The following is a 26,030-nucleotide window of genomic DNA, read 5'->3' on the forward strand; positions in this document are numbered from 1 at the left end:
TAAAAGTTTATGAACAAAAAAAGGGTAAAAGTTGGTAATTGTGCTAATTAAAGATAATATATTTTTAAAAGAGTTGGTAAATTTAGCCTATTGGTAAGTAAGTCAAATAAAAGTTACTAACTCAATAGAAAGATAGGTAAATAAAATAATAAATACTGGGAAGCAAATCAAATGGTACTTGATAAATCAAAACTATTAGTAACCTAATGAGAGAAAACTGACTAGTCACACAAATAAAAGTTGAAAATTCATGACACCAGTAAAGAACTCAATTAATTACACCTAATAATCTAAAATCAATTGGTGATTTAATTGAAAAAAAAAAAAGCGGTCAGCCATTCAACTAAAGATTGATAAATTCGTGATGAGTAGGGAAATTTTAGACATTAGTAAAAATGATAAATTAAATCTAATAAAATATAAGAAAAGTTAACAAAAAAAAAAAAAATCGGCTCGCAACTTTAAATTACATATCAGTCAATGGGGATACAGTGAAAATAAATAAATACAAAAGTAATGGCCAGACACGAGGTTAAACAAATGAATCGATGGACTTTGCTTCTAGACAACCCTATCTCAAATGCTCCGCACTAATTTCTTGTCTAAAATTTCGATTGAATTTGTCCAACTACAATTTTATCAACTTGAAATGCCTTGGCAAGAATGTCTCCAGAAATATCAGGCGTCGACCCAAACACGGCATTAGCAATTGTAATGACACCAGGATTTTGGCTACCGAGAGCTGCGATGGCGACCGCATTCCCAAAACCAGTATTTCTCTGGAAATGGACAAGGCCTTGAGGGAAGACGAACACATCGCCCTTCTGCAAGACCTTGGAGATGAGACGATTGTCGGGGTTGGAAGTGATGAATCCAACTTCAAGGGTCCCTTCCAAGACTAGCAAAATCTCGGTGGCGCGGGGGTGAATGTGGGGCGGGTTGATTCCCCACGGTGCAATGTCGATGCGCGCTGCGGAGATGCCGAGGGTGTTGAGTCCAGGTAGCTGAGCCACAGTCACCGGCGTGACCCTCGAGCCGACAGGGTTCGACATGTTGCCCGGAAGATGGAGCCCGCTGAAGGAGAAGTCATTTGCCTTAACTGTTTTGGGATCCTTGCAAGCCATGCCATTCACAAACACTGCCATGGGAAGCACAAAACGCATTTTCAGACTCAACATATGGAAAAAGAAGACAAAATATATATCAAAACACATCTCCCCAACACATCTCCTTCTTTTCGGTGCATATTTCTTACCCGAACCGCCAGCTTGAGCGACACAGAAATCCTGCAGCGGGCTATGATCTGCCGCTGCGAATGCGAGAAACAGACCCAAGAAACAAGCCAAAGCCACACCATTTGCCATCTCCAAATATCAGAGAGATCTTCACCAAGGTTGCTCGCTGTCTGAAACGAAGTAGCTAAGGTTTCAACTTGAAAGTGGGACTTCTAAGCCGTGACCAAACTAGGGTTCTTGAAAGTTGGGTTGTGGATGAAATGTGCTGTCAGCAGATGGCCAGTATTTATAGACATGCAGCGCGCAGAGGGAGTGAAGTATCTGATGAGAGTTGATACTATATTAAGAGAGAAGGTCGCAAGTTTCTGCGAAAGGGCCATCAAGATTGGCCGGCCGTCCACGATCCGGCATGGGAGAATCGACGTGTGGCCGAATGCAAAGTTGGACGAGTGCGGATGGATAGAGCGCGACGGCATTTTAGACGCGTGAAGAACCAATCAGCGACGATGCTGCTTGACCGAGTCCATGGTTCTACCGGTCTGTTATTTGGCTTTTTGGTTTTTGCTGCATGGAGCTAAGGACTATATAATTTTTTTTTTCATAATCGAAATTATGTTGTTGTTATAATGACGCGGTCCGTTTCACTTGAATTAAACAGAAAAAAAAATTACTCCAAGTAGCATACAAGATGATGAAAGAGCAGATGAATTTTGCTTCCAAAGTCTCTTAATGATTAATTTTAGTATATCGGCGCGGTCTCTCATCAATCTATGTCTTTTGTGAAGTTTATCAGTTAAGGTACGTAGATGTAGATTATAATTGTCCATAATAAGCGAGAAAATCATACTCAATATTGGTTGGTTGACAATAGCCGACTTCAAACACATATGTCGTCATCCATCTTACGGCGAATGTGTAAGTATACATTTTTACACTAAGGTTAGAACTAAAATAAAATAGTAATTTATATTGATGCATTATAGTCGCACTTTTGATGTCTGATAAGCTTGGATATACATGGACGATAAAAAGGCATGCTCAATAATCACACTTCTAATGGGATGATTAGTTTGGATAATTCAGAAAAAAAGGAAAGGAAGGAGGCAGCAATGAGAAAGTATCTTATGTAACAGATACACAACGTAACAATAATAACACAGAGCAACCAATCAATTATATTATGATTAATATCATGAAAAACCTTAAATTAATACATTTGTAATATATTTGCCACAAACTAATATTTTGACAATTAAAACCTCAAATTTGTACACTTGTGACAAATTTACCCTCCATTAATTTTTATTATTTTTTCATCAAAATGCTAAGTTTAATGACACATGTTAATTGACGGATACACTAATTTAGGGTTTTTTAGCTTGTGATTTTTCTTTGTATTAATATAATTTAACGGAAACAAATAGTATAAATTTACTATAAATATATCATTTTGGGGTTTTGGTGATTTAAAAATCAGTCTGAAATAAATTTGTCACGGATATAATAATTTGGAGTTTTTAATAATAAAAAGATTAGTTTTCATAGATTTGTTATGTATATATTAATCTAGAGTTTTGAATGATATTAACCCATTATATAAATTCTGTCATCCCTTGAATCTAAACGTATCTGGCCTCGCGTGGTTATGCACCTCATTTTTTATGGGTCGGTTTGCACCCCGCATCACTGTGAGACGATGCAACCACTGCAAGAATACTTCTGGAGAGAGAGAGAGAGAGAGAGAGAGCGGGCTTTTCTGCTTTTGGGCCTTTGGGCCTTATGGGCCTTTTGGGCCTTATGGGCCTTTGGGCTCTCTCGACCATGACAGAACATCAACCCTATACCATCCTATAAAACCGATGCTCCCCTTCCAGTTTCCACAGCCGCTGGGGAGCTCCACAATCTCTCTCTCTCTCTCTCTCTCTCTCTTGTTGAATCGTATGTCGAAGCTCCGATTTTTTCTTGTGAACGTCTTGTCGAATTCGTCTTCCGCCTTCTTCTCTTTTTGAATTTTCTGCATCTTCTGCTCTGCGTCGAATTCTTGAGTCGCCGATTCGAGTGGGACTCTACCCTCGAGCCTGCCCTGCGAGACCGGGTACTTTCTTGGTCCCCGTTTTGCCTCCTGAACCCAAGAACAACGAGAACTTGCTCTCGAGATTTTTCGTGGGTTTTGACGATTCCCCCCGTCGCGCTCGCGAGTTTCGCGGCTTTTCCGTTGGATTCCATGAACATGATGAGAGTAATATCGCGAGTGATGATAAAATCTTATCAGGTGATGAGAAAAATATTACTTCGCTACGTTCTTTCTGATTCATGGTCCATCTGTGTTTTTTGTCGTATTCGATTCTTGCTCTAATTTCGTTCCAATTTTTCTTGATTTTTTCCAGTAACTCTGAATTAAAAATTTCTCATTTGAATTGGATCAGAATGGAAATTGCACTAATTATATTGGTTTCATTTTTAAAAAGTTGGTTTAATCTGATTAATTTGACATGTAAGGCCCTAATCCCCTCAATGTTTGCTAGAACTGCAACGTGAACATTTGAAGTTTTCAAAATGGATTTGTGGAACAAAGAAGCTCGAGGATATGCTTTCATCAACCTCTTTTTCATATTCATGTCAGTTTCGAGTCTGTTGTGTCTTGTTATTTCGGGTTTTTGAAAGTAAATTTATGTCTGTCTCAAGTATACGGACCCTGTATATTATTCTGTCGCCGCATCCGGAAATTGTTGCCAAAACATAGTTTCCGATAGAGGACGGTGATGACCATTTTGGAACTGAGTTTTATCACGACTTTGATTCTACTTCAATGCTGGTTTTCTGCTCGAAGATCCTCCTTTCGCCGCGCTTGTATAGCTTTCCTGAGCCTCCTGGGTATCTATCGGGCTCTCGTTGCGAATCCTTCTCCTTCCGTCCCTGCTCAGCCCTCGCTCGTTCAGCGAAGCTAGAATCCTCCTCTCGTAGTCCCGCCTCAATCGTCCGTCACCGTTCCATCGAAGCATGAACTTCTCTACCTAATTAATACCCAAAAGAAGACCAAAGAACGTTGGCATGGCAATATGGAACACCAATACATGATGTAGATGATGCAGAGAGAGAGAGAGAGAGAGAGATGAAAGGACCTCTTGAGTAGACAAAACGTGAAGTGCTTCAATGTCTTTTTTCTCAGCAAGTTCTCTTGCTGCTTCCATGAGTTGAACATGTTGGTTGTAGCAGACATTCTGAAAATCAATCATAAGTGGAAAATCATAAGTAACTAGAAAAAAGGGCGGCTTGTGAAATCGAGAGGATTTACGTGTTGTTGTACTGCTTCTTGTTGCTCTCTCCTCCATTCGAGGATGAATTTGTCGGCGTCGCCCTTTATTTGTTCTATGGACATCAGTTCCTTCTCCAAAGAACTCAAGTCATTTTCGACCAATTTCAACTCTTTTTTGACGAAGGCGAATTTGGCATTGAACGACGAGTGCCTTCCTCTAGTGAGCTAAGATGCATAAACAAAATCATTAGCTAGCAAGAAGAAAAAAGGATTAATTAGGCCATAAGTTTGAACATGTTATTCTCTGATTGTCTATACTTGAACTTCCTTTTTGATGGTTTGCTTTGAGCCCATAGATTCCCACATCTTCCCCTTGCAAGCAGCACTTGTTATGGCCTCCTCCCTTGCCAATTCAAGTTCTTTGATCTCTTCCCTGACCTCCCTTTCCTCATCTGAACTGAGACTTCCCCAACGCTTCTTATAACGCAACCACCGAACCTGCATTTTCGCAAACGTAAATATGGGGAAACCCAAAGAAGTTGGGTCAAATCCAAGTCCTGTTTTTAAATGCGAGTACTTAGTTCATAATACACTAGGTCGTGCATCGAATCGTACCTTTTGGTCCAATTGTTGCATGGACACGCCTGGATCTGCCTCCCTTTCGGCTTCCTTCGTCTTTCTTAAGATCCGCCTTTCATCAGCTAGGTTGTTGCCTCCATGAAGCATTCCAAAATGCAAGCTCTACACCATTTTATTAGCCAACATACAGTACCATATTAGCTGCAATCAGAGCCTTGCTTATATAATCACTTTTCTAGTACTGCAGGAAAAACTTTTAACCATATCTTGCTCTTACTAACCAGATTATCGATCTCGCCTACTGAAGAGCCCGGTTTGATGGCTTTACAGATGCTCACTTTGTTGGCGAAGCATAGCTTGTCCATAGATAATTTCAGCAACTTCAAGTCCTCGTTTCCCACTATTTGGGCCTGGTATCTCAAATTGGGCAACGAGAAGTATAATCGGTCTCGCTCAATCTGAGAACCAAACATGTATATCAGAGCATACTGAAACATTAGGATTGACACACAATATACATTTTCTGTTATCGGTATGCCGAGTCACCAAAGGTAACCAGCTTATCTTCTTTGCTGATGAGAAGTTCTCAACTGGAATTATCTAGGATGCAAAAAATGTTCGGACATACCTTCTTCATTATCCTCTTTCGCTCGATCACAGACCGATGCTGAACAATCTTGTCAGTCGCGACCAAGTTCGGGTTCTCGAATGGATGTTGTTTCACAAAGTAGAACTGATGGACCTTTCCGCCAGCATTCTCTCTTTCGCCGATCGCACTTTCAGCTCGCTCATCAATTGCTTTGCCTTGTCTCTCCTTTTCAACAAGATTATCACGTGTGTGAGAGTAACCAACAGCACCAACGCCGTCGTGGTCACCCTCGAAGTCACATTCTTGGGACTTCATGTTCTTTTGTTTCAGAATTTCCAAAATGAGAATGACGCTTAGAGGGAACTGCAGTCGAGACCAAGTATTCCCCTCTTTTAAAGGAGAGAAATTGTTTATTGTTACAAGCCATTCTACTTAGCCCCCAAGCAAAACTCTTGCAGCCCAAGAAAGTCAACTCATCCTAAGTCAACACCATGTGTGATGATAGACGGGGGCGACAGATTGAGCAGCTCATTGTCCAACCGAGCGTTCATACACGCATTGCTTTTAATCCCACTTTCCTGAGGAGTTGGCAATGGCAAAGTTGGGAGGTTTGATTCCGCAATCTATCATCTATATCAGGAAATTAATATTTTGACAACAAAAAATCTCAAATTGGTACACTTGTTTATTAGATTTTATCACCAAATTACTGAATTCAATTATATGTAACAATTGACGGGTATACCAATTTAGGGTTTTTCTCTCCAATTGTCATAGATGTACTAGTTAGTGATTTTTTTTTTGTATTAATCTAGTTTAACGGAAATAAATAGTGTAAATTTACCACAAATATATCATTTTTGGGTTTTGGATTGTAAAAAATTCAATCTAAAGTAAATTTATCACATATATACTAGTTTGGAGTTTTTAATAGTAAAAGAATTTTTTTTTAGTAAATTTGTCACATATATACTAATTATACCTAGAAAAATGGGTCATAAACCCATATTATGATCCATTTTTAGTTAGATGGGTCAAATGAAAGTTAAATGTGAGTCATAAATGAGTTAAGTAAAAATTAAATGTGGGTTATAAATGGTTTGAGAAAGTAAAACACAAAAAAAAAAAAAGGTCTAAATAGAATTAGGTCTAAATGGGCTATTAAGAAAACTACTTTAAACCCATGGTTTTTTTAACATTATAGAAAAATTAATAAAAATCTAAATTATAATTATTTTTCATATTTAATTCTTTTTTCTTTTTTTCTTTTTTTTTCCTCTTTCCTTAGCCGGCGGCCTGGGCGGCGACAACCGGCCGCCGGCCGGCGACAAGCCAGTGAGGCTCGAGCCTCGCCGAGATCGAGCGAGGCTCAAGCTCATCGGCGTCGAGTGAGGCCTCGGCCTCGCTAGTTCGACGAGATCGAGCCTCGCCCGACATTGGCAAGCTTGAGTCTCGCCGGATCCAACGAGGCTTGGCCTCGCCGGCGACCGGCAAGGCTCGAGCCTCGCCGGATCTAGCGAAACTTGAGCTCGCCGACGTCGGGCGAGGCTCGATCTCGCCAATCCAATGAGGCCGAGGCCCCGCCCGACGCCGACGAGCTCGAGTCTCGCCGGATCTAGTGAGGCTTGGCCCTGCCGATGACCGGCGAGGCTCAAGCCTCGATGGATCTAGCGAGACTTGAGCTTGCCGGCATCGAGGCGAGGCTCGATCTTGCCGATCCGAGGAGGTCAAGGCCCCACTGACGCCGGCGAGCTCGAGCCTCGCCAACGAATGGCGAGGCTCGAGCTCGCCGGCGTCGGGCGAGGTCTCGGCCTTTGCTGGATCGGCAAGATCGAGCCCCGCCCGACGCAAGGAGCTCGATCTCGCTTATGGCTGGTCGCTGGGCGTCGTCGTGGCTGACTAGTCGAAGAAGAAGGAAAAAGAAAAGAGAAAAAGAAAAAATAATTATTAAAAAATGAAAATTATATTTTAAAATATAAAAATAAATAAAAGTTATATTTAAAAAATTAAATTTTCGATTTAAAAAAAATTATAATAATTTTGCATTAAATTTTTATTGCATAAAGATTATTAAAAAGTTTGTATTGCATAAAAATGTTTTAACAATACTTTTTTTTATAAAAAAAAAATCATAAAAGGGAGTTTTTTAGGTTTAGTTAAAAATTTCATGTTACAATTTTTAGTTATTCAAGGGTTTATTCACTTCAAATAAAAGAAGCATGTGCATAATTTAATGTTTTTTATAAATATTCCAATTTATAGGTTTTTTTAAACTTTTTTATTTTATTTTATTTACCATTTTTAATTTAATTTGAAGTTTTAATCCAATTAGCATATGGTAGAAGCGGGTTTTCCTAGAATATTAATATGTTTTAGTAATACGGGTCGGGTCAAGTATGGATCGGGTACAGGTCGGGTCAAGTATGGGTTATTTGATTTACACTACAAAAATATGAGTCAAAACGGGTAAAATGGGTCCAATATGGATCAACCAATTTTCAACTCAATCCATACCCGACCCGACCCACTCATTTTCCACCTCTAATACTAATTTAAAATTTTAAATGATATTAACCGATAATATAAATTCTATCGTCCCTTGAATATAAACGCATTAGGCCTCGCGTGGTTATGCACCTCATGGGCTTTTCTGCTTTTGGGCCTTTGGGCCTTTGGGCTCTCTCGACCCTAACAGAACATCAACCCTATACCATCCTATAAAACCGATGCTCCACTTCCAGTTTCCATAGCCACAGGGGAGCTCCACATTCTCTCTCTCTCTCTCTCTCTCTATCGCGCTGAGGGTGCGTTTGGGAAGTCTTTTGGAAAAAGTTTTTAGGAAAATGCAAATACCTTTGAGTTAAAGGTATTTTCGAAAATGCAAAGTGTGTTTGGTAAATTGTAGTTTGAAAGCCCATTTGAATTACCTTTGAGCAAAATGGTGTTTAGGGAATTACATTTACAAAGGGCTTTGGTAATAAAAAAAAATTATCAAAAGAAAAAAAAATAGACCAAAGAAGGCAAGTGGCCACCGGACGTCACTGAAGACCACCGACGAGGGTCGCCGGACGTCGAGCGACCACTGAAGACCACCGGCGAGGGTCGCCAGACGTCAAGCGACCACTGAAGACCATCGGCGAGGGTCGCTAGACGTCGGGTGACCACTGAAGACCATCGGCGAGGGTCGCCGAACGTCGGGCAACCCCGCCATGACCCAGATCTGGGGTGGTGAGGTCCCCGCGACCTCGCTGCCCCAGATCTAGGTCGTGGCGAGGTCACGCGACCTCGCTGCCCCCAAATCTGGGTCACAACGAGGTCGCGCGACCTCGGCAACCGTCGCGACCAAAATCTGGGGTGGCGAGGTCGCAGGAGGACCTCGCCGCCCTCGGATCTAGGTCGTAGCAAGGTCAGCGACCCAAACCTCGACGTGACCCACGGCGATTGCCGCAACCCAGACAGGGGGGCGGTTGCACTACTCCCCGGTGACGGTCGCCCGGCCACTACGACCATGCCGAGCCATTGGCGGCCGCTCACAGCTTCGAGCAACACGTCGTCGGCCTTCAACGGAGAAGAAGATGAATAGTACAATGACAAGGCAAAATCGAAAAATCGAGAGTAAGTGAGGATAGTTTTGGAAGAAAAGAAAAAGTGAACAGTGCCACTTATATGCCAAGAAAGCTAAAAGCCCAAGGCACCCTCACACCTGCCTTGGGCTTTCAACCTTGAGAAGGCCAGCTTTGGCCTAATGGGAATTTTAAAGTTGTTCCCAAACACCCCGCCTTTAGCCCAAGTATCTTTAGAAGCCTAAAGCCCTTTGCAAAGTTGATTCCAAACGCACCCCGAGTCATGTCGAAGCTCCAATTTTTATTGTGAACGTCGCGTCTTGTCGAATTCGTCTTCCGTCTTCTTCTCTTTTTGAACTTCTACATCAAATTCTTGAGTCGCCGATTCGAGTGGGACTCTACCCTCAAGCCCGCCTGCGATACCGGTACTTTCCTTGTCCCCGTTTTGCTTCATGAACCCAAGAAAACCAAGAACTTGCTCTCGAGATTTTTCGTGGGTTTTGACGATTTCCCCCATTGCGCTCGCGAGTTTCACGGCTTTTCCATTGGATTCCATGAACATGATGAGAGTAATATCGTGAGTGATGATAAAATCTTATCAGGTGATGAGAGAAATATTACTTCGCTACATTCTTTCTGATTCATGGTCCATCTGTGTTTTTTGTCGTATTCGATTTTTGCGCTAATTTCATGGGTTCAAAATGGGTTTCCTAATAACCTATTCAAGCCTAGGGGTGAGCAAAGGGTCTAGGGTCGACCCCCGGGACCGACCCCGACCGCCCAACCCCGCCGGTCCTAGTCCGGTTCTTAAGGGGACTGGGTCGGTCCTTGGTCCTGATATTCCCGACCAACACTGTGCGGGTTGGTCTTCGGTCCTAAGAGTTTTGGGTCGGTCCAACCTGGACCAACCCCGTATATTATATTATATTATATTATATTATATTATATTATATTATATTATATTATATTATAATTCTTTTATATATTCAAACCTAAGTAAAATGTCTGCTATATTATATTATATTGAGATGTTCTATCGATAACACTAATAGTAATTTCAATTTAAAACTTTTGTTGAGCATTAATTATGTGTCGTTTGTTTTGTTTTCAGATGTATAGAAATTCAAGTGAATTAACAAGATGTGAAGTTATATATTCATGATTTATATTAAGTATTTTGAACTTTTTATGGTTTAATTGTATTTTACTAATGAATTTCAGCTGCACTTTGCTTTTCAATTTGTGTCAAATGGTAGAAGTTTTTGAAGAGTAGAGTAGTACTGCAATTGCTACGGTGATTTGCTACCAAGTGGTGTAAAGCTCATTTTTGGTTGAGTGGACTCTACATGATCAAATGCTAGTCAAGTGGTGTGAAGCTCATTTTTTGGTTGAGTGGACTCTACGTGATCAAATGCAAGAAAACACTTTTGCATATGATGTTATAAATATTAAAGATAGATGATTACAATAACTTTCCATCTTGTCCCATATCTCGATGAGCGGTTAGCAAGTACGAAATTTCTATTATTGTGTCATCTTAAATTTGCTAAATATGTATTGGTATTTATAGTTTAGTTGCACAATGCCGCATTGTCGATGGATGTGTAATTTGAATTTGTAGGTTTGCTTTTTTAGGGAGTATAAAAATAAGACGAAAAATTATCGACGGTCCCTGGTTGACCTCGGAACCGGACCGAACCCATTGGGTCGGTTCGGTCCTTGGTCCTAGACTCAATAGGGTCGGTCCTCGCCTTAAAAAAAATGAGAACCGACACCAGTACGGGTTGGTCCTAGGATTAGGGGGTGGCCCGGACCAACTCGGACCATGCTCATCCCTATTCAAGCCCATTTCTTTTCTTGCTTTACTTTCTAAGACCCATTTGTAACCCATATTTAACTTTCACTCGATTCATATATGACTCATTTAACTAGAAATAAGTTATAATATAGATTTATGACCCATTTTCCAGCTCTATTGAGCAGTGGCGTGCGCGTGAGCCGATCTAATTTCAACAAGCGGTGAGATTAAAATGTTTCAAGACTTGGTTTGCAAGTCAAAGTTCGGAGTTTTGATTATGCGGTCCATCATCTATATCAAGAAACCTTGATTAGTCTATGGATGACATACATGGGCTTAGGTATATCGCTAGAAAGACAGCTGGTTCTGGGCTTCCCGCTCGTATTATGATGACATTGTAGTGAGAGGCTTGCCCAGTGAGCAATTAGTGCTTCGTTCGCCCCTTAAACCAAACTTTCCAAAAGTGAGTGAGACGGGTCCTAATACAGTCCAAGCCTTTTTCTTTTCAAGCAAAACAGGATTCGCGTGTAAGAGGAGCGGATTTCGACAACATTTGTTGGTGAGACAACATTAACTCTATTTCACACCGGCTTTCCTTCATTTCCATTTCACCATACTTGCATTTGTTATTCATGTCCTTACTTGCAACTTGTCTAAGTTTCGAGTAAATTTTGTCATGTCGTGTTATGTTCGGGTTTTTCTAAGTAAGTTCATGTCTGTCTCAAGAATACTGACCCCTTGCGCAGTTTCTGTATATAATTCTGTGGCCACATTCAGAAAATTCTTAATAATTGTTGACAAAACATAGTTTCTCATAGAGGACAGTGATGGACATTTTGGAACTGATTTTTATCATGACTCTGATTCTACATCAACATGGGTTTTCTGCTCGAAGATCCTCCTTTCGCCGTTGCTTGAATGGCTTTCCTGAGCCTTCTGGGTATCTTCACCATCGTCGGACCCTCAATTACTATCGGGTTCTCATCGTGATTCCTTCTCCTTCCGTCCCTATTCAGCCCCCGCGCATTCAGCGAAGCTAGAATCCTCCTCTCGTAATCCTGCCTCGCGTGTCAGTCGCCATTCCATTGATGCATAAACTTTTCTACCTAATTAATACCGAGAAAAAGGACTAACAAACGTTGGTATGGCAATTGTAACAGCAATACGTGATGGAGAGAGAGAGAGAGAGAGATGAAAGAACCTCTTGGGTAGACAAATCTTGAAGTGCTTCAATGTCTTTCTTCTCAGCGAGGTGTCTTGCAGCTTTCATGAGCGAAACGTGTTTGTTGTAGCAGGCATTCTGAAAATGAATCAAGAAAGCCATAAGTAACTAGGAAAAACGCAGCTAGCGAAAGCAAGAGGATATATGTATCATCCTACCGCTACTTGATGCTCTTTTTCCATTCGAGGATGAATTTGTAGGCATCGCCCTTCATTCGTTCAATGTACAACAGTTCCTTCTCCACTGATTTCAATTCGTTTTTGACCGATGCCAATTCTTTCTTGACAAAAGCCAATTCAGCATTGAAAGCCAAGTGCTGCTGTCTAGTTTTATCTAGTCCCTCTTCTATGAGCTAAAATACATAAGCAAATCATTAGCTAGCAAGAAGAGAAACAAAATTAGTTTGGCCAAGAGTTTGAACATGTAATTTGTCTGATTTTCTTTACTTGAACTTGCTTTCTTATGGTTAGCTTTGAGCCCAAAGAATCCCACATCTTCCCCTTGCAAGCAGCACTTGTCATGGCCTCCTCTCTTGCCAATTCAAGCCTTTTGATCTCATCCCTAGTCTTCCTCTCCTCATTCGAATCAGGTCTCTGCCATGGATTTGTATCATGCAACCTCCTGATCTGTATTTTCCCGAGCGCAAAGGTTGGGAAACCAAAAGAAATCAGGTCAAAACAAAGTCTGTAACGCACCAGGTCGAGTGTCAAATCATACCTTTTGATCGAATTCTTGCATGGACATGCATGGATCTGCCTTCCTTTGGGCTTCGCTTATCTTTTTTAAGATCCGCCTTTCGTCAGCCAGGTTGTTGCCTCCATGAAGCATTCCAAAATGCAAGCTCTACACCATTTTATCAGCCAAAGTACAGTATCATATCGGCTGTAATCAAAGCCTTGCTCACACAATCATTTTAAATTACTGCAGGAAAAACCTTTTAACAATAACTTGTTCTTACTAACCAGGTTATCTATCTCATCCACTGAAGAGCTCGGTTTGATGGCCTTGCAGAGGCTCACTTTGTTTGCGAAGCATAGCTTGTCCGTAGATAATTTCAGCAACTTCAAGTCCTCTCTTCCCCATTGCTGGTCCCAGTATCTCCGATAGCGCAACGAGAAGTATAATCCGTCTCGATCCATCTGAGAACCAGACATATGTATCATAGCATAATCAAACGTTAGGATTGACACCAGATATACATTTGCGGTTTGGGGAGAGGATATACGGGTAATCAACACCATCTATTGCTCCTGAACTAATCCAGGGAATACTCGTTTTTTCAGTATAGGACTATCATTAGCAGTTATATCGATTTCACTAAGTTCAGTAATTATATTCTAGTTGCAAACATTGGTTCGTGATTGCACATCATACTTGTCTTCCTTAGATACGAATTTCTTTCTACACCTACGCAAATGAGAAATATACTTGTTGACGAGAAGTTCTCACCAGCTTTTCTTTCCTCTTTTGCTCGATGATGAACCGATGCTGAACAATCTTTTCAGTCGCGACCAAGCTTGGGTTCTCGAATGGATGATGTTTCACGAAGTAAAATTGATGGACCTTTCCGCCGGCATTATCGCCTTTGTCGATCGCGCTTCCCGCTCGCTCGTCAACTGCTTCACCTCGTCTCTCCTTTCCGACAAGATAATCATGTGCGAGTGAGTAATTTACAGCACCGACGCTGTCGTGGTCGCCCTCGAGGTCGCGTTCTTGGGACTCCATGTTCTTTTGTTTCAGCATTTCCAAAATGAGAGTGACGCTTAGAGGGAACTGCAGTCGGGACCAAGTATTCCCCTCTTTTAAAGGAGAGAAATTGTTTGTTGTTACAAGCCATTCTACTTAGCCCCCAAGCAAAACTCTTGCAGCCCAAGAAAGTCAACTCATCCTAAGTCAACGCCATGGGTGATGATTGACGGCGGAGACAGATTGAGCAGGTCATTGTCCAACCGAGCGTTCATACGCGCATTGCTTTTATTCCCACTTCCCTGAAGAGTTGGCAATGGCAAAGTTGGGAGGTTTGATTCCGCAACCTATCATCTATATCAGGAAACCTTGGTTAGCCTATGGATGATGTATATGGGCTTATGCATATCACTGGTTCTAGCTTCCTACCCGTATTATGACAAGACTGTTGGGAAAATATGACTTGAATCGGGTAAAACAATAAAGTCGATCTTTAGAGAATCAAGTTGACTGGAGGTGATATCACAGATTTATTTGCCCCACAAAGTTACTAATAGTCACCGACAAATATCCTCTAGGATACAACAAAATCTCAAATGAGAATACTAGATAGTAATTTTAATATTTCTCTAGGGTCTCTCATGGAAAACAATTAGAAACAATGACTGTATATTCTTTCAAAAGAAAACAAAAAAATTAAAATAAAAGAAGAAAGTTATAATTGAATATACACATTCAGTAATTTATAAGAAAAATAAAAGGTCATATCCAAACAAACACAACCTTTAAGGATTAAGAAATTATGTCTAAATAGGTATGAACTTTGAGATAACTCTTCGAAGAAATAATAAAATTCGGAATTAAATAATAAATAATAAATAATCAGTAATCGTAACAATCCACTATTTCAAAAGGACACAGTGGCTAATTTTTATAAAATAAACCGAATTTTCAATAAATAAAAATAGCGATCGTTTTTCTTACCTTACCAAAAAAAAAAAAAAAAACGATCGTCGGTTAGTGTCAAATCCCATCCACATGCACACTCACATCTTTTGATATAGGACAAGGCATCTTTTCATTTGTTTTATAAACAAATTACCAACAAAGATTGCAATGACGGGTTTGCCTAATAGGCAGTTGGTGTTTCGTTGGTACCTTAAATCAAACTTTTCAAAGGTAGGTGAAGCAGGTCCTTATACTATCCAAACCTTTTTCTTTTCAAGCAAAAAATTATTCACTGTTAGATGGGTTGATTTTGAGAAAATTTGTTGGTAATGTGTCTTGAAACTCTATTTATTTGATTCTTCCACTAATCCGATCCTCAAATACCATCTCAAAGTAATGTGGATTTGTTCACTTGAAAACTGCGCTCTTCAAATCACTAACTCGACAATAAGAAGTATCGCACGCTTCGACGATCAACAATCCTAGTCGAACGTTGCAGTCCTTGTACTATAAATTGATAGATGATTGTTAACCAGAAAGGAACAAGAACTTCATGATTGGATTCTAAAATTGATTATACGAAACCGCTAATAACCACACAAATCCATCCAAAAGAGCAAGAGCAAGTGCTTGATTGATGATATGCAATCGAAGAACTGGAATGACTAAAGATAAATTGCTTAGAAACAGACCTGACATTTATTGCAAGGAAGAAAAGTGCATGGCGAAATTAAATACTGCACTTTTGGATGTATGTGCGTGTCTTTTCCTCTTCAGATGCCCTCCTCAAGAGCTCGATTGCAATAGTTGCTTGGCTGCACCAGTCAATCAACACCTTCAAACTATTCTCACCTAAGGGTTTGAGTGCCATAACTTTTCCCTTCCTTTTTTGTTCAAGTCAATTTGATTTCAATCAAACTCCGTGAGTCGATGTTAATAGCTTTCACCCGATTGATATTGACTTGACTAATCTCTACTTGATTATTAATCGATAAGGGAAAACTATTCCCGCTTGGTCGACTTGATTATACTCGTGTCTTTGCAATAAGCGCTAGTGTTTGATTGTCTACTATGTTTACAATCAATACCAGATCACACGTGTTAGTCAACATAGCATTTACTTCATCCCATGTTGATGCGCAGCATGTTCTATTACCCGGTCTCAAGTACTCACAGTCGGCCTTGATTTCGTTCAGTCGATGGCTCTATTTTAGGGAGCAACATATTCAACAAGTATATAACAAGCATTTAGACTGGTTGAGTTGTTAAATGAATATTTATTATTTGGCATATTCAAATGCTATTCCTACTTAAAAAATACATCTAATGGGAAGATAAATTAGTTAAATGATTTTATTGAGTAAAAATGACAAACATTAATAAATGAATCCCAATCCACCTAGATTTGAGCAGAAACTCCTTCTGCACCAATTGCTCCTCACAACCGTACCGTTGAGAAGTAGCTGTTGCTCCATATGCCCAGCCTAACATCCATTCGACCTGATTTCACAAGACGAGAATCTTCTTTTGTAAAGATAAACTCTGAATTCATGAAATACGAGTTAATTATTTAAGAGTTAATATTATGAAAAACCTTAAATTAACATAATTATGATAAATTTACCTCACATTAATTTTTTATCATAAACACATCAAATTTGTACGCATGTAATAAATTTACCAAAAACTAATTTTTTTTATTATAAAAAAATCTAAACTAATACATTTGTAATAAAATTACCTCCTTAGCTTCCATTAAATTGGATTAATACTACAAAAAAATCACAAAATCGGTACATTTATGAAAAATGGAGGGTTTCCCTATCAACAATCATATTTCAACTTAGTAATTTAATAGTAAAATTTAAAGGGAACTAATAGAGGGTGAAATTTTCACAAATAAACCAATTTAGAACTTTTAATAATAACAAAATTAATTTGGAGATAAATTTATTACGGGTTTATTAATTTAGGATTTTTTTTTATTATAATAACTCATTATTGAATTAACAATTTAGCTTTAGGAAGAATTGTCGCAAGTCATCTTTCGCGACGTCATCTAATCGATTATCGAAGATCAGGATTCAGATCTGGTGGCACTTGCCAGTCCGAGTTTGCAAGTTGCAGAACATGTACCTGAGGACAGACACCGAGCCCACCACATGCGTCAATTATTTAATTGGCTTGTCCGGGAGGCACCTGCATACAAACAGCTCACTCCCAGCAAACATAACATTACACATCAATTCTCAAGATCCGACATTTACTTTATGAGCATCAAAAGGCTGACCCTCCTTTTGTCTATGCCTTACCTCCATCCATGTTTATGATTGGATCAAATTTAGGGATATTTTTCTATTGCTATGCCAATGTATGAGAACAGTTGTATTATTAAAATGTGGGATGATTCTATAATCTTTTATGGTGGATTGAAATGCAATAGATCTCAACTGCTCAGCTGATCTCGACTTGGACGGTTTGCATTTCGATCGAACAGTGCAAAATGCCTCCTGGAAACTCTCGACTCACCCTCCAAAAAAGGCGCAGTTTCGTCATCAAGGACCACATGAAAGGGAGGTGGATGCAGAGGAGCTTTTCAGTGGCGTGACCCATCAACAGGCAGCGCGGTGTGCCATAGGTTTCACGTGATGTGACAGAGAGCACCCACATATCCTATCCTTCTGGCTGATGATGCAAATGAACAAATTCAATGACAGCTCACAGAACAATGTTCATGTGAGATCTGTCCATGTTCTCTGTACAGTGGCATCCGCCTTTACAGCCACCATTTTCATCAGCCGGAATAAATGTTAGCCGATGTTTTCATCGCTTAAGAGGGTTTAGAAAGTCGGCTCTTGTGAAGAACTACTGTTACAAATGCCTCCATGGGGTTGATTGCAGATCAGATCTATGCAAAGGTTTGACTCCATCACAAGACCAACTCAGAGGTAAGACAATGTTGCTAGATCTTGTACGACAAGCAAGAGTTGTGTAACTACATCTTGTCCTGTCTGAGCAGAAACATAGGAGCACAAAAAGTGCAGTCTAAACCTAAACAGCTGGAACTAATGGATAGGAAGCCCCATTATTCTCCACAAGCCAAATAACTCTATAATAATGCCCAGCATCAATCATATATAAAGCATAAAAGTGTCTCTAGCTTCCAACAATACCTTCATTTACTTAATAGGAACAACCATGATGATTCCACAACAGCAGAAGATCAAGTCACCGGATTGCAAAACAATAATGAACCACGAATTACAGATGGGAAAGCAATCTAAATGATAATTTCACAACATCACATAAACTCTGTTCAGAGCAGGCGACAAGTACCAGGACAGAAAAAACCACACCTCAAGCATGAACCTCCACCAAATCCTCCTCCTCATCCTCCTCGTACTCCTCCTCATCATCAGCAGTAGCATCCTGGTATTGCTGGTACTCGCCACCAAATCGTTCATGTTGCTTTCAGCCTCGGTGAATTCCATCTCATCCATTCCCTCACCTGTGTACCAGTGCAAGAAAGCCTTGCGCCTAAACATAGCAGTAAACTGCTCAAGCTCACTCGCCTGAACATCTCCTGGATTGAGGTTGAATTGCCGATGAAGGTCGATGCCATCTTCAAACCCTTGGGCGGGATGTCACATACACTAGACTTCACATTGTTAGGAATCCACTCAACGAAGTATGACGAGTTCTTGTTCTGAACATTTATCATCTGCTCATCAACTTCCTTGGTGCTCATCTTTCCACGGAACATGGCAGAGGCAGTCAAGTAACGGCCATGACGTGGGTCAGCCGCACACATCATGTTCTTAGCATCCCACATCTGTTGGGTCAATTCCGGAACGGTCAACGCACGATATTGCTGAGATCCCCTCGATGTGAGTGGTGCAAATCCAACCATAAAAAAAGTGGAGCCGTGGGAAAGGGATAAGGTTGACAGCAAGCTTCCGAAGGTCAGAGTTAAGTTGACCAGGGAACCGAAGACAACATGTCACACCACTCATGGTAGCAGAGATGAGATGATTAAGATCACCAACTGGAAGCAACAAAGTATAACAGGGTCAAATGCATGTCACTGGAATACAGTGAAAGATACTAGCAGATCAATCATTTTATTAATTTTACTATTTATAGATTTCATAGTGACAAAGGAATAAGAACTTAAGAAGCATGCTTTGGTGAGAAATCACAAATATTACATTAACAAATAGTTTGTTAATTTAGCCAAAACAAACCGTATCTAGTGGTCTATAATAAGCCATTAAATGTTGAACTTACAGGTAGGGGTGGCAAGCTTGAGAGTACGGAAGCAGATGTCGTAGAGAGCTTCATTGTCGAGCACCATACATTCATCAGCATTCTCAACAAGCTGATGCACAGAAAGAGTTGCATTGTAAGGCTCAACCACCGTATCGGACACCTTGGGAGAAGGAAAGACTGAGAATGTAAGCATCATTCGATCTGGATACTCCTCCCTGATCTTGGAAATAAGGAGTGTTCCCATGCCAGAGCCAGTTCCTCCACCGAGAGAATGGCAAACTTGAAATCCTGATAGATGACAGGACATTTAACCATGCAATGAGATAATCTGATGATATAAATATTACAAAAAGTTAAACTGACAGCGTATTTCATGAATTGTTGCTCACGAATAACAAGGTTGCCAAAAATATCACAATTTCACACAAATCACAATTTCACAACAAAATGAGCAATCATTAGTTCTATATAAGTTCTTAATCAAGGAGAGAATTCATCGCAGGAATGACAAAAAGATCAAGGACACAGGGAGAGATCAGCTACCAGGAAGGGCTTTCACAGCAGTTTAAGAGATTTCATCAATGAAGTTCTCCTTAAAGAAAGAATAAGTCCAAGTTATAATCATACACATTGCTCCTCCATGAAAAAACATAGCAATGTTAAGAATTAGATGTAAACAATCAAACAATGCACGGCGGGCACAGAAATAGAGAAATGGCACTAATTTTCACCTGCACAACTCACGATTTTGCATTTCTGATTCAACATAAAACACGAAAAATGTTCCCCTTTTCATTTTTCCAGGTACGTAACTTAAGGGTCAACCAGCCATCAATGAAATTACATAATTTAACATGAAATGGCGACAACGACAACATATGAACAACATCCGACCCTCGATTTTTCGTGTAGAGGACGGCTCGCTCACAGCGCATCTCACGACGATCATTTTCATCTCGTACCGATGAGATCTACCCACATTTTCGCGGCAGGCGACTCCAATCAACAAACAAGAGCCAAAATCCATCTTCTAAACTCCAGCACACGCAACATCAAACGCAAAACCCAATTCACAAACAATGACCACCAGCCGTAAAAAAAAGCGCAAACAGCTCCACAAGCAATCAAAGAAAACAAAGATCTGGGAAATTCGATTAGAAAGGGGGAAGGGGGATCGTCACCCTGCAGGCAATCGCAGTTCTCAGCCTCCTTCCTCACGACGTCGAGGACGGCGTCGATCAGCTCGGCGCCCTCGGTGTAGTGTCCCTTTGCCCAGTTGTTGCCGGCGCCGGACTGGCCGAAGACGAAGTTGTCGGGCCTGAAGATCTGGCCGAAGGGGCCCGGATCTGACGGAGTCCATGGTGCCGGGCTCGAGATCCATGAGGACGGCGCGCGGGACGTAGCGCCCCCGCTGGCCTCGTTGTAGTAGACATTGATGCGCTCGGAGCTGGAGCTCGGAGTCGCCGTTGTACTTTCCGGTGGCGTCGATGCCGTGCTCGTCGCAGATCACCTCCCAGAACTTGGCCCCGATCTGGTTGCCGCACTGGCCGCCCTGGATGTGCAGGATCTCCCTCATCTTCGCTAACCTCTGTGTCTCTCTCGCGCTCTCGCTCTCCGGCGGTGGCTGCGGCGGTGGTGGCGGCGGCGGAGGTGGTGGGTGGCGGTTTTTCTGGCTGGAGTTTTCCCGGGAAAGTGCTGGAAAATGGAGGGGGAAAATAATGTAGGGGGCGGAGAAGGCGAGAGGCTGTTGGGAATGGAGGGGCGAGAGTTAAGAGTGGAGAGGCGGGGGTGTGATTATTGGTTGGTGATGGAGCCTGGTGCGAAAGTTACTAGAACGCCCTTGCTCTTGGCTGAATTTGCGCATTTGGTCCCGTGCTTGTTGTGGGGTTTTTTCAATTTAGTCCTCGGAGTGGTGATGGCCCATTTGATTCAGTATTGAAAAGGCTTTGGGACTCTAAAGGGATTTGGCCAAATGCATGTGATGTTTGGTTTAATATTTTGAGGATTTTGGGAAAAAGCAATTACACCTCCAAGGGGCTTCAAAGGCCTTTAGGGAAATGGAGGGTCCGTGTGAGGATGATTGGTTGCAATGCCTTTTCTTTGATCTAGAGGATTTATTTTAATAAGGGAACATTGCATCGGTGAGGCGTGATCATCGCCCAATGGCCCATCTGCATTGACCGCTAGAGTATCCTCCCAATTGATGATCTCCAAATCCATGTTACTAAGGCCGAAACTGAATATTTATGTAACGGTTTGGAACTTTTTGTGAAATAATGACACGACAAGTATGTAAACTTCTTTTGATTTTCTTCAATAAGGTATTAAAACCTTTTTTTAGTTCAGTTAACTATATGAACTTTTCTCATTTTGCTCAATCATGCATCATGTCATAGTCACATGATGCCATGTGACCGGTAACTAGGACAAAACAACGATGTGTACCGCCACACCATTATTTATTATCCTGACTTTTTTTTATTCTTTTCTGCTCTTCATCTCCGATCACCCATTGCTGCCCTTTGTTGTCGCCCCTTGCTATCGCCACCACCGGTTCTGTCGCCATTGCTCGACTTCCTTGCTCCTCCTTGCTCATTTAAGGTCACACGGATTTTGTATCCGCAATTCCAAATGTGAGATTGGGAAGAGATGTATAGAGGGATGGTGGCTCTTTGTGCACTCGCATTGTGATCAATAAGATGAGGGTGGTTGTAGTGGTGGTCTGCTCGAAACTTGGAGTAGGTGTGGCTGATTCCGATCGTCCCCAGCCATGGTGGTGGTGGTGGTGGTGGTTATCCAACAACCATATGTCCTCTTTTTAACTTTGATTCTCTAAGCTATTCATCTTAGCAAATACATATGTTCAATTGTCTCTTTCTCATTAGAATAGAGGCACTTCTCGGTGTCTCATCTTTCCCTTTTAGACAGGTTCTTCTTCATGGTGAATGAATTTCAAAAAAATTATCCAAAAATCTTAAACATATTGAATGGTAGTCAATTTAGTTATAAACTTTTCGATTGTACTAATTTAGTCCTAAACCTTTTTAAGATTTGCCAATTAAGTCTAAAACTTTTTAACAAATTGCTAATGTAATTATTCCTACTAATTTTGGCCAAAAATCACTTACTTGATAATCCAATCAGCCGTCCTACGTGGTATAGCCGCACTGACGTTGACAATTTTTTATTTTTTTAAAAATCATTTCTATTCTTTATAAAAAATTTAATTTTTAAAATTTAATTTCTTTCTTTTTATTTTTTTTTTTCTTTTAGGTTCAAAGGATCGGTGGGAACCACCGACTGCTAGCCAAGGTAAGGGTAGGCAACCCTCACTGGCCTTGTGTGAGGGTCTTCAATATAGACTGAATTGTCGCATCAATGATTTCTGGCTAAAATTAGTCAAAAAGACTTTATTGGCAATTCATTAAAAGGTTTAAACTAAATTTGCACAATTAAATGGTTTATAACTGAATTGACAAATTGTCAAGATGTTTATGAGTAAATTGCCCAAATTAAAAAAGTTAGAGTTTAATTCATCATCATATTATAGATTTAACATTTTTTTTGGGAAATTTCCCTATGCCTTTCCTCCGAGCTCTTTCAATAAACGATAAAGCCGATTTCACTATAAGCTTAGGTCACAATTTTTCACCTGAGACCACACAAAATTGTCTCTTCTTCTTTTTACTTTAACTGGGATGTTATCCTTAATTGCATCGAAGTCCCCAATACCAAGATCCCCATCCACGAATTCTGACACTCAAGCCATCAATAATTACATTAGCAATTCTCTAATTGAACCAAATGAATCCCAACAAATCGTAATCATTGTCTCCAATTCATGAGCAGCCTTGTCTGTAGCTGAGAATGATGAAAAAAGTCGTGGAGAGAAAAAGGTGAAATGCCATTTGATTCCCCCATCTCTGATGGATTCACTTATCACCATAGAAAGCATAATAGTGAACAAATAGTGAACAAAAAGAGTGAATAGAGGATCCTCTTGCATTGGTCCCTCGCTAGGTGTACAAAACCAGCTTCTTTCCCTGTAATAACTAAAGCCCATATGGCTCAGAAAATGTGCAGGACATAATAACCCAATCGATCCATTTTCGTTTTAAGCCTCATGTCGTACAAAGCTTGTTCAAGAAAATCCCATATGACCTATTGGTAAGCCAACAATAATAATCCTTGATGGAATTTCATCTCGATGCTTAATAAGGAGAAATAGCAAAAAGTCATCAACTTATTGTAATCGTGTCAATTCAATTCAAAACTTTTTTTTTGGCTAATCGAATCCTAAATTCTATCTAATCATCTTACATGATGCAGTAAATGCTGACACGAACAATTTTTAATAATTTTTTCAATTTATGTACTTATTCTTTTTTTTTTTCTCTCTTTATTCCCTTCGTCCTCTAACTAGTTATCGGACCTTAGCAACCGCCCCGAGATGAGGTTAGCGAGATCAACCTCACTAGCCATAGGGGATGGCAAAGACGAGACCTCACGTATCCATGGCAAGGCCAACCTCGCCATCACTAGGTGAGGGGAAGCCTCATCCACCCCTTGCAGATCTCCACCTTGCCAACCCTTGATTTTAGCCAATTTAGGACGGTCAATATTTGTGTCAATGATTTTTTATTAAAATTAATTAAATGGGTTGAACTGATACAAATAAAAAAAAAATTAGAACTCAATAAGAAAACAAAAAAGATGTTATAAAATAAGCACAATTTAATAGTTTTAATTTTTTTTTTGGTAATTTTCCAAATTCTTAATACAACATCATGTCCTTTGTATCACGAGTAAAGATACATCCCTGGGCCATTACTGTCAGCACTTTATGTAGAAAAAGAAACTTCATCCGGAGGTTTGGACTGGTGGGACTTATGACGTGCGAAGAGAAAGGGAAAAGTCTTTCTGTACACCCATCTCACCATTATTACTCTCACCCAATTTTTTTTTTTTTTCAGTCGTACTCTGTACTCTAATCCTACTCTTACACTCACTTGACTTGTCTTCTACCTTCGGGGCATGGAGTCGCAACCCACTCTCGAAACTTACGCATCCCTACCCTGCATCCTCGAGGAGGTGGGGATTTGAACCTCACCTCCCCCCTTCCATGTTGGAAGGGTGGCCACTGGGCGAACCCCAGTGGTTTACTCTCACCCAATTACACCTCTCTCTTTTGTTAAAAATAAATAAATAAATTACACCTCTCTCTCTCTCTCTCTCTCTCTCTCAGCGGGAACTGGCGTAGATTTTCGCTCAATATTTTCACTTTACTTTCGCACTAGCTTTCTGATAAATGAAATGTGGCCAAGAGGTCGAGCATAAACGGAGGACTCACTGTACGTCGAACTGAGTTCGAGCATAAAATCAAGTTTCTAGTGTCAGGGCATGCAGCACGATTGAGGTCGAGCTCAAGATCGACACGGTATGAATTCAACTCGATTCAAATTTGATGTGACTAATATAATAAACATAACTTGAGGTGAATGGAGAAGCGTCACATCATTATTGTTGTGAATGTGGGTCTTGTTACATCACTCAACCACTAGAATACATGACCAACTTTCATATCGTGTGCTGTAGTAGATTTTCTACGCAATTCATCGGATTACATTTCCTGCACACGCTAAATTGCATGCTTGCAACCTCAGTTGTCCGTGAAGGTCTAAACCAAGTAACATAAAATGTGGATATTTTAAGAAATGATGATGAGAAAAATGAACACAGGGATAAAGTAGAATAATCAACTATAAGTTTGAAATTTACATTTTTGTCCTCAAATTATATATAACTATAGTAAGATATCAAGGATATATAAGGAAGAATAAATTGCCTAAAAAGTGGGGGCCTCTCTTCTCTTTATGTTATAGTATAGATAGTACAAAACCATATGCTAATGCAAACAACAGTTGATATGTATATCTTGAACTATGGAAAAAATAGTTTTTCAAAAGGTTAAAATGAGGAGCAAATTGGTTGTTTGATAACATTCAAGAACTTGAAGATTAGGAAGCAAGCAGTAGAAGCCATTAATCAATTCAATGATGAAACTAGTGAGAGGGAAAAGATAGAATATATTGAATTCTGCAATTTATTTGATATGAACTTACCGAAATAATTAAGAGTTGCGCGGATTGATTGTTGATTGAAACGTTTGAAAGTTTTCTGCGTGGACATCATACCTATGTTTAGTAGTTGCGTGAATGAACAAGTTGATTCTTCTACTATAGAGTTAGAGCGAGAAGGAGAAAGAAGAATAGTCAAGAAAATGACACATCAGTGGTTCAACCTATCCACTTGCCTATTTCACTCTTCTAACTTAACACAATTTCGAGAAGTTTGATCGCTTGAGCATGCTTTCTTCTACTTGTAGCTATTAACTTCTATAGATAGAAACAAAAATAGAATCAGATGACACCTTAAATGAGAATTATAAGCAAAGCATGACGAATACAAGAGAAAACTGCTCTCAATTCGTCCAACCTCCCAACCACATCTTTGATTTGTATTTAAGAGCTTTTAAGTCCCGTTTGCGTCTTTACCCTTCAGAGTGAGTAGCGGTTGGTTCTTTGCCTGTTTGGTCCTAGAAAAAGAGCCTAAATGGTGGCAAAAACTGCACTGATCTTCTCCAGAGCTCTCCGATGTATTGCAACGTCTTTTTAGGTCGATTTAAAATCCAACTTGGTAATGAGGCAGGATATTCAAACCAAGCATATAGAACATTGTGGGGGCAATTTCTACTTCATTAGAGCGGGAAACTTCTATTGGTTTGCGGTTGGTTCTTCTAGACTAGCGACAATGTTGATTCCTTCTGCTCACTCTCTATCACTTGGTATCCTCGAATTCCATTTTGATCATCGACCTTTCTGAGTG

At 40.3% G+C, this 26,030-nt stretch overlaps 3 protein-coding genes, 2 non-coding genes and 1 pseudogene across 5 annotated transcripts; 2 read left to right on the forward strand and 4 right to left on the reverse strand.

Moving 5' to 3' along the window:
- Positions 1-602: 602 nt before the first annotated feature.
- Positions 603-1,364, reverse strand: LOC104443072 (putative germin-like protein 2-1). The gene is made up of 2 exons (XM_010056435.2): positions 1,256-1,364; positions 603-1,138 (listed from the first exon to the last, which is right to left on the reverse strand). The coding sequence occupies exons 1-2, from the start codon at positions 1,362-1,364 to the stop codon at positions 603-605; spliced, it is 645 nt and encodes a 214-aa protein (XP_010054737.2).
- Positions 1,365-3,457: 2,093 nt separating this feature from the next.
- Positions 3,458-3,552, forward strand: LOC120294198. The gene has a single exon (XR_005551689.1). It is a non-coding gene; the product is annotated as a small nucleolar RNA R32/R81/Z41 (small nucleolar RNA).
- Positions 3,553-4,036: 484 nt separating this feature from the next.
- Positions 4,037-5,974, reverse strand: LOC120293798 (proton pump-interactor 1-like). The gene is made up of 7 exons (XM_039313553.1): positions 5,699-5,974; positions 5,352-5,528; positions 5,107-5,232; positions 4,810-4,989; positions 4,543-4,716; positions 4,358-4,456; positions 4,037-4,249 (listed from the first exon to the last, which is right to left on the reverse strand). The coding sequence occupies exons 1-7, from the start codon at positions 5,972-5,974 to the stop codon at positions 4,037-4,039; spliced, it is 1,245 nt and encodes a 414-aa protein (XP_039169487.1).
- A 3,800-nt stretch (positions 5,975-9,774) lies between these two features.
- LOC120294200 lies at positions 9,775-9,869 on the forward strand. The gene has a single exon (XR_005551691.1). It is a non-coding gene; the product is annotated as a small nucleolar RNA R32/R81/Z41 (small nucleolar RNA).
- Positions 9,870-12,306: 2,437 nt separating this feature from the next.
- Positions 12,307-13,967, reverse strand: LOC104443073. The gene is made up of 5 exons (XM_039313554.1): positions 13,692-13,967; positions 13,205-13,381; positions 12,960-13,085; positions 12,689-12,868; positions 12,307-12,594 (listed from the first exon to the last, which is right to left on the reverse strand). Exons 1-5 carry the CDS (start codon positions 13,965-13,967, stop codon positions 12,403-12,405), a joined length of 951 nt encoding a protein of 316 aa, XP_039169488.1. The 3' UTR covers positions 12,307-12,402.
- A 3,997-nt stretch (positions 13,968-17,964) lies between these two features.
- On the reverse strand, positions 17,965-20,924 carry LOC120285843 (annotated as a pseudogene).
- Positions 20,925-26,030: the final 5,106 nt, after the last annotated feature.

Source organism: Eucalyptus grandis, chromosome 5, assembly GCF_016545825.1.
Source record: "Eucalyptus grandis isolate ANBG69807.140 chromosome 5, ASM1654582v1, whole genome shotgun sequence".
Lineage (NCBI taxonomy): Eukaryota > Viridiplantae > Streptophyta > Magnoliopsida > Myrtales > Myrtaceae > Eucalyptus > Eucalyptus grandis.